We start from the raw sequence: 14,164 nt of genomic DNA on the forward strand, positions 1-14,164 counted from the left end.
CCCACCCTGAACACGGGCTTCAGTTAAAAAACTGTAGAACCTGCAGTGTTTTATAGACACACCTGTAAACACTCTTCAGGGTAAACACACTCTGATTTATCTTAGCTGTCCATCAAGGTGAGGGTAAGCACGCCGTAAGGCAACACCTGACTGACACTGACAATGTCATTAAAACCCAAAACACACACATCTGCAATATGTACGCTCGGGCAGAGGTCACAGTTTGTGGTGGATCCAGAAATGGGCTTCAATTAAGCACTTTTAGGAACAAACAAATTTCTGTGTGTGTGTGTGTGTGATTTATAGTTTTAAATATTTGGTTACCCACAAACATGTTAACACCCAGACACTGAAATACAGCTATAGCACTGATTATATATATAGATCAGTAGAATACTGTCATTTCCACAACTACAGTTGCAAGAAAAAGTATGTGAACCCTTTGGAATTACTTGAATTTCTACATAATTTGGTCATTAAATGTGTTCTGATCTTCATCTAAGTCACAACAATAGACAAACACAGTCTGCTTAAACTAATACCACACAAAAAAGTATGTTTTCATGGGTTTATTGAACACACATTGATCAAGGCTTTTAGAGCTACTTTTGTAACTCTTTCCAGCTTCATGCAAGTCAACAATTCTTGAACGTAGGTCTTCTGAGAGCTCTTTCTCTTTTGTGGGAGGCATGATTCACATCAAGCAATGCTTCTTAAGTACAGCAAACTCAAAACTGTTTTTTATAGGACAGGGCAGCTTTAACCAACATATCCAATCTCATCACATCGTGCCTTCAATTAGCTCTTAAAAAAGTCATTAGCCTGGGGGTTCACATACTTTCCGCCCTCACTATGAATGTTAACATGTTGTGTTCAATAAAATCATGCAAACTTATCCTTGTTTTGTGTGGTATTAGTTTAAGCAGACTGTGTTCAAACACAGTCTGCTTAAACTAATACCACACAAAACAAGGATAAGTTTGCATAAGTTTGTGACTCAGATGAAGATCAGAACACATTTAATGACTAATTTATGCAGAAATCCAAGTAAATCCCAAAAGGTTCACATACTTTGTCTTGCAACTGTAAAAACAGTAAAAAGACAGTAAAAACAGTGAATGAAAAGGTGTGTCCATGTGACTATTAAAGTTTCGCTTTTCTAGAACGCTTTACAATTTACACATTTTATACACAACCATTCATACTCAGCACTTATCCACACTGATACTAGTATTGAAAATAATAGTGGTGTGAACCATAATATTACCACAATAGCGATGATATAATTATATGCTGGTAAGTCAGCAAATTTCTGTGCCAGTTGTTCATTTGATAAGTTCAGATATTATTTTATGCTTTCTTGTTACATTGTAACTTTAATTAAATTATTTTCTTTACCTTCTGAGAACTCTCCTCAGTGCTGCGGGATGGGCAATAATGTCTTTTAATGGCACCTTGAAAATACCAAAGTGTGCTCTTAATATTCTGGTTAAAATTAAGACTCGGAACTGGACTGGTATTTAAATAGCTGACATCCTATACATTTAAATGTACCTGGATCAGGCCTTCACTGCATTGAATCAGGACATCCCTATTTATGTCCCTTTTCCTGTAAATCTTGATTTTTTTTTTTACATTGACTTAATGGGCCCTTAGTTGTTCAGAGGGTGTATTAGACTTGAAATTCACCATGCCATGTGGACATGAGACAAGACAGTTTGATTTTTATACATTTTATACCATTAACCATATTCTATACATATTATCCTGAATTTGAATTTCAGTTAAAAAGGATACCCAGAAATACCCAGACCACAATTCTTTAATACTTTTTGAATATTTTTGAATATGTTAAATCAATTTATGCTAAAATTACATTTTAAACAGGTAATTATTCACCCTCATCTTCATAAACAGCAGTGGTTCTAAATCTGGCATGAAGATCAGGTCACCAATCTTCATTCCACCCTCTGCCCCACCCCCCTCCCTCCACAGGGTCTGCAGGAGGAGGATGAGGAGCTTATATGAGGAGAGCTTTATAGAAGGCCAAGGGTGAGTATGGTGGGTAAGAACAGGTATCAGTGACACCTGGCAGAACCTCCACTTCCTGTGGGCTAAAACAGGAGCCTGGACTCCTGCTAACACTGTCCCCCAGCTGACCACTACAGAGATCAGATTAACTCCCACTGAGGAGGATCAGGACAACAACATCTTTTTTACATGGGAAATGTGTGTATATACTCTATAGCACAAGCGTGTTCAGAGGGAGGTGGGGGGCGGAGGGGGCTGGAGCATCTGCCCCTTTGGCTCTTACTGCCTTTTTGTCAATGTATTTTTTTTTTGTAAGTGTATGTGTGAAATTCATACCCGTTTTGGCCAGGAAACTACCGTATTTCACCCCTCTTTCCCACCGTCTTCACTTATTAGTTATTTTCCCGTAAATTTACCGTATTATATTAAATGAGCTGTGAGTATTATGTTAACAGCGGGCTGCAGCAGCAGGCGTTAAAACACTAAGGATAGCTTATTAAAAATACACGTCTGAATCAAAACACACAGATCAGACCCACTGTGTGCTCAATAAAATGCAGCTTGAGTCTAGTCAGTTAGCTTGACTGTGGAATTATAGATAGATAGGTAGTAAAAAAATGATGTTTAACTTGTCCTGATGTGCCTGATCAGCCAACAACTATTTCATGTTCAGATTGGGTTTGTTCATTTAGGATTGACTTGTAAGCTATAATGAATGAAAATCCATTTAGCTTACTAGTTTGCTGGAAGCCGGATGTAAAGGATAGGCAGAATTTAGTACATCACTGGGTAATGTTGGTAGTTTAAAGCAGTTTCTTAACCTTGGTCTCTGCCCTAAAATTGTGTATTTTCCACCTGATCAGCTAATTAATAATCCTTTATTGAGTTTACCTGTTAAAATCCCTTAGCCCCCTATGGATCATAAATCAATCATTATGTTTATCCAGCAGTGTATTAAATCAAATCAACCGTCAACCATTATAAGGTATGTTTTTGTATAGTGTTTTAAATTCATGCACGATGTGCCCCCATTTGACTTTGAGCACCTGCCCCTCTAAAGGTCTCTGCATGGCCCTGCTATAGCGTATACAGTATACTGTATGAGTATCTGTATATAAAGTAATTCCTACTTCATCCAGCAGGAGGAGTAAGTCAGCATTTTTTCAGCAATATAAATATAGAGATTTGTGAGTAGAAGGAATATACAAATATGACATACATAGCAGAGCAGTTTGTGTAATTTACACTGCAGATTGAGCAGTTTGTGTAAAGTTGTTATAAAAAAAACATTTATTAAAATATGCAGATGCAGCACAGAGTTAGTCTGACAGGTGACACTGAGGGAGCTGTGTGAATTTCAGTTTTAGAGTTCTGCACCCCGCCACAATTGCTCAGCAGTGGTATGGGAACAGGGCGTCCCAGGCTACATGCTACAGTCCAGCACTGGCGGTCCCGGGGGTGATCCTGCGGATGTGTGTGTAGGATTTCCGCAGAGTCACGCTGCCGTGGTGGGACACCCCGCGGGGCAGCACACACTCCTCAGTCAGACGCCGGGCCTCTGGGTCCCAGCACAGCACCGTGGCGATCACCTCGTTTCTCTCATCTCGTCCCCCTGTGATAAAGAGTTTATTACTGCAGGCTGCGATCCCACAGCTCGCCCGCTCCCCACCCAGCTCCACCACCAGCGTCCACTCATCTACATCCGGCCTGTAGCTGAACACTGCCTTCATCGCTCCTCCTGCAGGACAGAGACACAGGGAGAGTGTGCTAACTGTGACTGTGGTGGTGTGTTCAGGGCTGTGGTGCATTAAGGAAAGTAATGTGTTCAGAACTGTGGTGTTCAGGGCTGTGGTGTGTTCATTAAATGCACAGGTTTTAATATACCCACCGACTACATAGATGGAGTCTCTGAAGGTCACTGCATTGGTGCATTTAGCTTCGACAGGCATCGGGCTCCTCAGGGTCCACTTGTTCACTGCCGGGTCAAAACACTGCAGGCTGTTTGTGGCCAGTTTCCCATTTGGGCCGCCTCCAATCACGTAGATGCACTTCCCATAACTGGCTGCAGAGAAGGAGCTCACACTGAACAACAGTGGTGCAGCCTGTACATACACACACACACACACACACAGTATGAATCTTCCTTGTGTCTCATAGTAACTTTAACCCAGTATGAATCTTCACTATGCCAAGTAGTAACTTTACCCTATGTGAATCTGCACTGTGTCAAATAGAAATTAAATATTAAAGAAACTGCAGTGTGTCATATATGTTCATATATGTTTTTTAAAATTTTAATCAAATAAAAAATCTGAAAAGTGTGACGTGCAGTATGAGTCTGCAATGTTAAACAGTAACTTTAACCCAGTAATAATCTGCTGTGTTAAACAGTATCTTTAGCCCAATATTAAACTGCAGTGTTAAACAGTATTTTTAAGTCAGTATAAATCTGCAGTGCTAAACAGTATCTTAAACCCCGTAATAATCTGTAGTGTTAAACAGTATTTTTAAGTCAGTATAAATCTGCAGTGTTAAACAGTATCTTTAGCCCAGTATGAATTTGCACTGTGTCAGGACTCACCTCAGTCCAGGAGTTGTGGAAGGGGTCATACGCCTCCACACTGCTGAGTCTCTCAGCCCCATTGAACCCCCCAATCACGTACACCTTCCCCCCAACTACAGCCATCTTGTGCCTCCAGCGGCCAGTGTTCATGAACTCGATCTGGATCCATTTATTCAGGGAAGCGTTGTATTTCCACACATCGTGCTGAGTCTCTTTACCACCTGATCACCACCCAGACCCAAATACAAACACTAAAATAAACAATAAACTACAACAAAGTGCTGCATACTAATACACACTAATATTATATATGCCTATGGCAGGAAAATAGTATAATACACAACATAAGACAGGATGCAATACAACTATTAAGGATCCCTATGATTAATAGCCATACACTACACTGGAATTATAGACAACTATGGGTTACTACAGGACACAGCACCATTATAGATTACATTTGTTCGCTTCAGGATACTAAACCAGTGTTATAAATTACATTTATACAATAAGTCACACATACATAAGTCCTTCCTAACCCAAGTAAGCTTAACAGAATAAAAAAAAAACCTACAAACTACAGAACACTACACTTGTATTGTCGATTATTACAGCTTATTACAGTACACTAAACTAGTATTATTGATTAATCTAAGACTATACCATCTATCTTACTTTACAGAATAATATTGTACTTTTACTTCTTTTGGTGTTGCAATGGATAATTTATGTTCTGGATGCAAAGCTCTAAACATCATCTGCTACTCACCCGACAGGTACACTTCATTCCGAAAGGTGACACATGCAAACTCCACCCACTTTCTGTTGTCTGTCTCCGTCTCCATCTCTGTGTTTGGCAATTTGGCTACCTCCAACCGGCTTCTCCGCAGTGGGTCTAAACAGGTTACCTCTGACACAAACTTCTCATCTTTGGTGCAACCGCCAATAATCATAAACACCTCCGACTGGAACTGCTGCAGTCTTGGCTTGGTACGCTCAGAAATCACCTTCACAACGAAATCCACAAATGAAAACAAATCAACTTTAACTCAAAAACCAACACATAAATCAACTTTAAATCAGAAACAGGTCAACTTTTAGCTATTTTAGCTACATTCTCCTTGTAGCAGTGCTAACTGGTGAGGTATTAGCTTTAATTAATTAGAGGCTACATTATCCTCTTGGCTCCAGTGCTAATTGGTATGTCCATTACTTCTTAGCTATGTTAGCCTCTAATTAGTGGGGTCTAAACAACCATTTAAATCCATGTATCTTTCATTCTTTTGATTTTTAATTGAGACTCCAAAAGAACGAACTATACGTGGATTTGAATTGTTTTTTCATTTTCCGATTTTGGGTCTATTAGCTAAATATGCCTCTAATTGGTGTTATATAAGCTACCATTTACTCTATTAGCTACATTAGCCTCTAATTGATGGGGTATAAGCAACCATTTAGCCAATTAGCTACACTAGCCTATTATCTAAATTACCCTCTTATTGGTGGTGTATAAGTTACCATTTAGTATGGTAGCTGTTAGCTTCTACCTAAGCTAGTATATTAGCTAGGTAGTTTAAGCTACCATGTAACAAGTCTATTATTAAGCTTCTATATTTAGCTTCTATTTCGTGGGGTATAAGCTATTGTTTAGTCGGTAAGCTAAAATAGCCTATAATTAGTGTGGTATAAGCTACCATTTAACTAGTCTATTAGCTACATTAGCTACAAACTGGTGTAGTATAAACTACCATATAGTCTATTAGCTACATTAGCTTCTAATTGGTGTAGTATAAACTACCATTTAGTCTATTAGCTACATCAGCTTCTAATTGGTGTAGTATAAACTACCATTTAGTCTATTAGCTACATTAGCTTCTAATTGGTGTAGTATAAACTACCATTTAGTCTATTAGCTACATTAGCTTCTAATTGGTGTAGTATAAACTACCATTTAGTCTATTAGCTACATTAGCTTCTAATTGGTGGGGTTTAAGCTACAGTTTAGTCTGTTAGCTAAATCAGCTTCTAATTGGTGGAGTATGAACTTCCATTTTGACTGTTAGCTACATTAGCCTCTAATCTGAATAGTACAAGCTACCATTAAACTAGTATATTAGCTACATTAGCGTCTAATTGTTGGAGTATACACTACTTTTCTGTCTGTTAGCTAAATAAGCATTTAATTTGTGGGGTGTAAGCTAGGGTGACCAAACGTCCGTATTTCCCGGGACATGTCCGTATTTCACGTCCTGTCCCGGGCGTCCCGGGTTTTTTTCAAAAAGTGAGGAAATGTCCTGATTTTTAAATTACCTTCATTGGATCATAAAATTTACAGGCACTAGGGCACTGTGCATGGCGCTGCGTGTGACATAATCCCTGAGTCGCGTCAGTGAGACAATCTGTCTATGACAGCTTTAAAAATAAAGAAAACTTAAGAAAACGTAAAAAATTAAATAAACAAAAAACCTAAAAAAAACGTGGAATAACAGTTCAGTCTAACTGCTGCTCTTATAATAACATTTAAGAACATGGCAAAAAACTCATTTATGTAATTCACGTAAAAATTAAGTTATTGTAAAAAAGTGACGGCCTATTTAAAAAGCAACAGAAGTTGTTCATTTGTATCATTTTTAACATATTTAGGGTGTTTTTTACTCACTTTTTTCACTCCCACAACCTTAATCCTTTACAGCTTCAAAAAACATGTATTATGCAAACTAGGTGTTGACGTCATTTAGCCAGGTGTCCTGTTTAACCAAATAAAAATATGGTCACCCTAGTGTAAGCTTCTAGTTTGCCTGTTAGCTATGTTAGCCTCTAATTGGTGGGGAATAAGCTACTTTTTTGTCAATTAGCTAAATTAGACGCAAATTGGTGGGTTATAAGCTACCATATCACTAGTCTATTAGATAAATTAGGCTGTAATTGGTTGGGTATAAGCTATGGTTTAGTCTATTAGCTTAATTAGCCTCTAATTTGTGGGATATAAGGTACTGTTATTTAGTCTATTAGCTTAATTAGCCTCTAATTGGTTGGGTATAAGATACTATTCAGTCTATTGGCTTAATTATTCTTGTAGTTCCAGTATAATAAAGAAGTATGATGCAAACTGTGGCTAACTAACTGTACTTGCAGTATTAAAAGATCAAACTGAAGAAACTGTGTTTTTAAGTAAGTATTGTTCCTAAATCTTCTGCTGCTGCTGTTGTTGTTATTGTTGTTGTTGTTACCTCACTTCCAGTCAGGTGGTAGGTGCGTGCCTCTTGCAGCAGTGGGAACAGTTCAGGACAGCCACGGATCAGGTCATCCCCCTCTGCCTTCTCTACGAAGTACCACGGGTCCAGCAGGGGGAGTCGTACATGGGCGAGGATTTGGGGCAGCAGGGGCAGCCTGTCAGACTGGTCTGCTCGAACCCAGCGCATCACCGCCTCAAACACCTGCTCCTCCTGACTGACTCCCAGCTCATCTCTCTGCAGAAGTGCAATGAGATTGGCCGCTGGCAGCTCTGTCAGCTCCTCCCCTGCACACACCTGTCCAAAATTCTGCACCAGGTATGCCTGTGCCTGTGTCCGCAGCCCTGTCAGGGCGTGAGCGTCTGCCAGGCGCAGGATCCCAACACAGTTCTCCGGCTGCAGTGCCTCCGACATGTACGCTGAACATGCTTCCACCACCCGCGGGAACTACACATGAAAAAATACCAATATTACAATTCACTATAATTCTGGTATATCACATAATGCAGTGAGGAAAATAAGTTTTTAAACACCCTGCAACTTTGCATGTTCTCCCACTTAGAAATCATGGAGGGGTCTAAAATTTTCATCTTAGGTCATGTCTACAGTGAGAGACATAATCCGGAAATCACAAAGTGTAATTTTTAAAATAATTTATTCGGATGTTATTGCTGCAATTACAGAGGTCAAACGTTTCCCCCAGTTTTTCACCGGGTTTGCACAAACTGCAGAAGGGATTTTGGTTTATTCCTCCACACAGATCTTCTCCAGATTAGACAGGTTTCTAGGCTGTCACTGAGAAACACAGAGTTTGAGCTGACTCTAAAGATTTTCTACAGGGTTAAGGTCTGGAGACTGTCCAGGCTACTTCAGAACCTTTATATGCTTCTTACAAAGCCACTCCTTGGTTATCCTAGCTGGGTGTTTTGGGTTATTGTCATGTTGGAAGACCCAACCCATCTTCAAAGCTCTAACTGAAGGAAGGAGGTTGTTCTTCAAAATCTCGCAATAACTGGCCCTGGTCATCCTCTCTTTAATACACTGCTGTCGTCATTCTAAGTCCTCCAAACACAGAGAGTGAAATTAAGACCAAAAAGTTCTATTTTGGTCTCATCTGAACACAGAACTTTCTCCCATGACTCCTCTGGATCATCCAAACGGTCATGGGCAAACTTAAGACGGACTGGACGTGTGCTGATTTAAGCAGGGGAATCTTCCGTGCCATGCATGACTTTAAACTATAACGTTTTAGTGTATTACCCACAGTAACCTTGGAAACAGTGGTGCCAGCTTTCTTCAAGTCATTGAGCAGCTCCTCCTTGGTAGTTCTGGGATGATTCCCCACCTTTCTTAGGATCATTGATTCGCCACGAGGTGAGATTGACAGTCATGTTAAGCTTCTTCCATTTTCTAATAATTGCTCCAACAGTTCATCCTTTTTTGTCCTGTAGCCCTTTCCAGCCATGTTAAGGTCTACAATTTTGTCTCTGGTGTCTTTAGACAGTTCTTTGGTCTTAGCCATGTCAGTAGTTGGAGTTTTACTGATTGTGTGGGGTGGACAGCTGTCATTATGCAGCTAACAACCTCAAACAGGTGCTTCTAATTTAGAATAATAAGTGGAGTGGAGATATACTTTTTTAGAGGCGGACTAACAGATCTTTAAGGGCCAGAATTTTTGCTGATTGGCAGGTGTTCAAATACTTATTTGCAGCATTAACACACAAATAAATAAATAAAAAAAAATCATACATTGTGGTTTACAGATTTTTTTTTAGATTGTGTCTCTCACAGTGGACATGCATCTAAGATGAAAATGTCAGACCCCTCCATGATTTGGAAGATGATGTGGGAGAACTTACAAAGTCGCAGGGTGTTCAAATACTTGTTTTTCTCACTATAAGTATAACATAATTTGAACTTTGATAATAATAATAATAATAATAATAATAATAATAATAATAATAATAAGAGGAAAAAATACAGATATGCGTCAGCTGCAAAGAGTTTTGTGTTTTGTATTGTCTGTTATAGCAGATGATTGGAAATCAGCAATCATTTGTTATTTGATCGTTTACTTTTGAATATTTACTGGGCGTTTATTTAATATCTGTGTTTTTGTGTTTAGTGTTTAATCCCTTGTGTGATCCACCCTGCTCAGCTATTTCCTAAATGCTCCTAGAATGGAAATTTTCCTGTGCTGGTTTGTTTCAGTTCCTTGTCTGCAGCTGGTTTTGTTTCATGGCAGTGTTTAGTTCAGTTTCACAAGTGTTTATTACTTAATTCTCTAAGCAGAAATGATAGTGCGTTTTTACCATCCATACCAATCAGGAAAAAGCTTAGCCTGGATGGGGAACGTGACATATAACATTAGTATGGTTGGGCAGGGATAAACAGCTAGAGGCTAAAATTCTGTGTCAAATCTACACATACCCTACACATAGCTACCTACCCTAAGCCTAACCTAGGCTGACATGCTACAAAATGCAACTATGCACAGTGGCAATGCAGAGGCAGCAACACTGATTGGTCTGACTATTCTTATTTTCTTGCCTACACATTTTCGTAGAAACATGAACACACAAATATAAACACACACAAAAGCGTAAGCCACTTGCACAGGCTAGTCTCTAGACTCTGCACTGCACTGATTTAGCGCAGAAGTATAAACTAACATTAATGTGGTTTGGCAGGGCTAAACTGCTGTAGGCTAAATGAGTGGGGCTAAACTGCTGTGAGATGAATGGATGAGGCTAAACTCCTGCAGGCTGAATGGGTGGGGCTTATCAGCAGTAGGTTGAATGGACGGGGTTAAACTGATGTAGGCTAAATGTACAGGGCTAAACTGCTGTAGGCTGAATGGGTGGGGCTAAACTGCTGTAAGATGAATGGATGAGGCTGAACTACTGTAAGCTGCATGGGTGAAGCTATTCAGTGTTTTATGTAACCTGGAACAGGCTGGCAGCTTCCAGAGTTTTCTGCACATTCTCCCTGGTTATGTGCACTTTGCTAGTGTAGGTGTAGTCCAGTAGGATCTTCATGTTTTCCACGTCAATTCCTTTAATATTCACACACTCCTCATATTTCTCTCGCAGGTCATTACAGAACATAGCTCTGAAAACATCAAACACATAAATATAGAAACTCTAAAATGAACAAGATTTCAAACAGTTAATAAAAAAGAACCCCAAGAAACATGCCATTAAACTATCATCACATGTCCTACCTAAGACATATGAGATTGCTGTTGTGTAAGCAGCTGGTTTCAGCAGATTGTATGATATTTGAATAACTTATTTGCTTTCATCTACTGAATGATACATTTACTGACATTTTTATTTTGCATTATTGTAGATCTGCTGTTTTACTGTTTGTATTTTGAAATTTGTTTTTTTGCATTCCAGTTGGTAAACAAAATCTATAATTCAGTACTGTTCATTGTAAACATGTCTACATGCACTGCATTGTGTTTATTCGATTAGCTTTAACCTCCAAGGAAGTGGGATGGTAAAGGCTGGTGTGATGGTCATCTATCAGAGCAGGTTTTCTTAAAGCCAATAAGTAAAAATCTATCAAGCTCACCTGTAAAAGTGGGTGGTTTTCTCACCTGAAATATAAACTGGCAGCTGCAAGGACAGCCCTGTGGCAGGGGAAAAGGTGGCCCTGGACATTGAGAGTGACGTCCGTGAGAACACCGTCCAGCCGGAGACTCTGCAGACCATCCTGTAGCTGCTGAGAAAGTCCTGAATCCTCAAAGTTTACACTGCCATCCTCCAGCCTGCCCTTACCCATTGTCTCCAGCAGGTCCATGTGCCCCCCTGGCCCTTCTACAGGCTGGGGGTCGTCTGAGCTCTTCTCTACAGAGTCTCCCATGTGTCATTCCTGAAACGAGCGACTAGAACAACTAGAAACTTCATCCAGAGACTCACACCATGAAGAGTCCACCCCGAGTTCAGCTCAGAGTAGAAATACTGTAGTTCTCTCAGCACAGGGCTGCTGTTGTTTGCTAACAGGCGTAGTAGATGTTTTTATCAGGAAATTTCTAACAGCCACAGAAACAGCTTCCTGTTCTTCTGAGTCTGACACTCACACTTCGTTGAAGTCAGGTGCAAAAACAGGAAGTTTTGAAACTTCTCAAAAAAAACGCAGCTGAAACAATGAGAGGCATGTTGGCCTGTGTTGTTCTTCTTTTTCTTCATCTGGAACTTCCCTTCTCTCACTGCTGGACCGTCTGGAATCAGTGTTCACACTCAGACTGCAGGGTTTCTACATCAACAGCTGCTTAATTCATTTCTGGTTTCTGATAGATTTTATATCTGGCATTACAACTGGGGTTAGAGGGAAACGTAGTCTTTGATATTAAGATAAAACTTAACGTTACATTATTAATTGAAGTAATTGAAAAGCCTAGGTTATTTGTTTATAAAAGAGAATATACATACACAAGGGTTGGACAATGAAACTAAAACACCTGGTTTTAGACCACAATAATTTATATTCTCAAAGGACAGTTCTGGTGGAAACAGGAGTTGAGGTGCACATTGAATTCTGCCGTGATTTGAGCAGCCGTGATTTTATTTTTTTTGTATACAATCCGGGTTAGCACCCGAACATCCCTTTCAGACAGCTTCCTCTTACAGCGTCCACAGTTAATCCTGTTGGATGTGGTTGGTCCTTCTTGATACATCACAAAGACTTGCTGTCTTGGTCACAGATGCGCCAGAAAGACGTGCACCAACAATTTATCCTCTTTTGAACTCTGGTATGTCATCCATAATGTTGTGTGCATTGCAGTATTTTGAGCAAAACTGTGCTCTTACCCTGCTAATTGAACCTTCACACTCTGCTCTTACTGGTGCAATGTGCAATTAATGAAGATTGGCCACCAGGCTGCTCCAATTTAGCCACGAAACCTCCCACACTAAAATGACAGGTGTTTCAGTTTCATTATCCAACCCCTGTATATCTGTGATGACAATCTGACCTGGCCCAGATGCAAAAACAAACAATCTTCATTGTTTGTTACATGTGGGGTAAGGTTTTTATATTTGTTTTCTCCTAACATAAAGTGTCTTATTTAATGCAGAAAGATCAATTTAACGCTCATTAAAGCAGAAATATTATTTTACATAAGCAGCAGCTTTCTCCTTTTTACCCTGCCACACCCACCATTCCAGGTCTTGGTCTTTGAGTGATTTATATTGGTCAACCACTCTTGAGGAGGATAATTGTATTTCTGCCATTTGTACACAGTCTGATTGTGGATTGGTGGAGAGATGAATCTGAAACTTTTTTCCAGTCTGAAGAGCATCAACAAATCTTTCTTCTGATCTCCTCATGCATCTCCTTTGTTTGTAAGATAATACACTTTCACAAATGTGTTTTGAAGATTTATTTCAATAGATCTCTAGGGGCTGTTCCACGAAGCGAGCTGACTCAGTAAGCCAGGCTTTTTAAGACAAGTCTCAAATTTCAGTTCCGCGAAAGAGGCTAGACTTAAGCCTCGTTCAGTTACTATAGCAACATATACGTTTGTCCAAACCAGGCTAGAGTTGATGCTTAGCTTAGCTGCAGCGCTTCTATTGGATGAGCCGTGTGATGCCATAGCCTTGCGGGTGGGAAACAAAATCAAGGAACAAGATTCCGACACGGTTTTATCCAACAAATTTCAGTGGATGCAGCAGATCATATAATATTTATATACATTTAATTAAGTATTGCACTGTATTGGAAATGTGTCTGCACATTGCAATTTATTGGTTCAATCTTTACAAATTCAGGCCAGTGTAAAATGAAATACAGTATTTAATCGCAGTTATTTTCCACAAAGATATATTTGCATAAACTCTATATCACAAAAACACATTTATTAGTATTAATGATGCCCAGGTACTTCAGATGAAGTACTTTTAAGTATATTTGTAATCCCATAATTCTTGTTCAGATTCATCCAGTATTTATACAAATGATATCAATTCATATATGTGATCATATTTGTTCTATATAAATAATATAAATGTATGTTTAACTTAATGATCCAAAAAGGGAATGGATATAGAAAACTACCATTCCAATATTTGCATACAGATGATATAAATTAGCAAAAATGTAGGCTATAAAAAGAGCAGCCAACACTGAAGGCTGTAGGCAGTGATTGATAATGGCGCCCATTTAAAGACAATCCAGTAGATGAGAGAGCGTGTGTAGTGCGCAGAGCTTTCAGGCTACCAGTTTCAAAGTCATTCCGGGACAGAACAGATCCACTGTGAAATATAAAGCCATCAAATATACAATAAATATTCTAATTAATTATATAATAATAAAATGTAATATATGAAAA

General features: G+C 39.3%; 1 protein-coding gene across 1 annotated transcript; it reads right to left on the bottom strand.

Annotated features, from left to right (window-relative positions):
• Positions 1–3,314: 3,314 nt before the first annotated feature.
• Positions 3,315–11,926, bottom strand: klhl6 (kelch-like family member 6). Its single transcript, XM_007234381.4, has 7 exons — positions 11,432–11,926; positions 10,773–10,938; positions 7,825–8,274; positions 5,364–5,601; positions 4,613–4,815; positions 3,920–4,133; positions 3,315–3,769 (listed from the first exon to the last, which is right to left on the bottom strand). The coding sequence occupies exons 1-7, from the start codon at positions 11,695–11,697 to the stop codon at positions 3,462–3,464; spliced, it is 1,845 nt and encodes a 614-aa protein (XP_007234443.2). The 5' UTR covers positions 11,698–11,926; the 3' UTR covers positions 3,315–3,461.
• Positions 11,927–14,164: the final 2,238 nt, after the last annotated feature.

The sequence above is a fragment of the Astyanax mexicanus genome, chromosome 8, assembly GCF_023375975.1.
Source record: "Astyanax mexicanus isolate ESR-SI-001 chromosome 8, AstMex3_surface, whole genome shotgun sequence".
Taxonomy (NCBI): Eukaryota; Metazoa; Chordata; class Actinopteri; order Characiformes; family Acestrorhamphidae; genus Astyanax; species Astyanax mexicanus.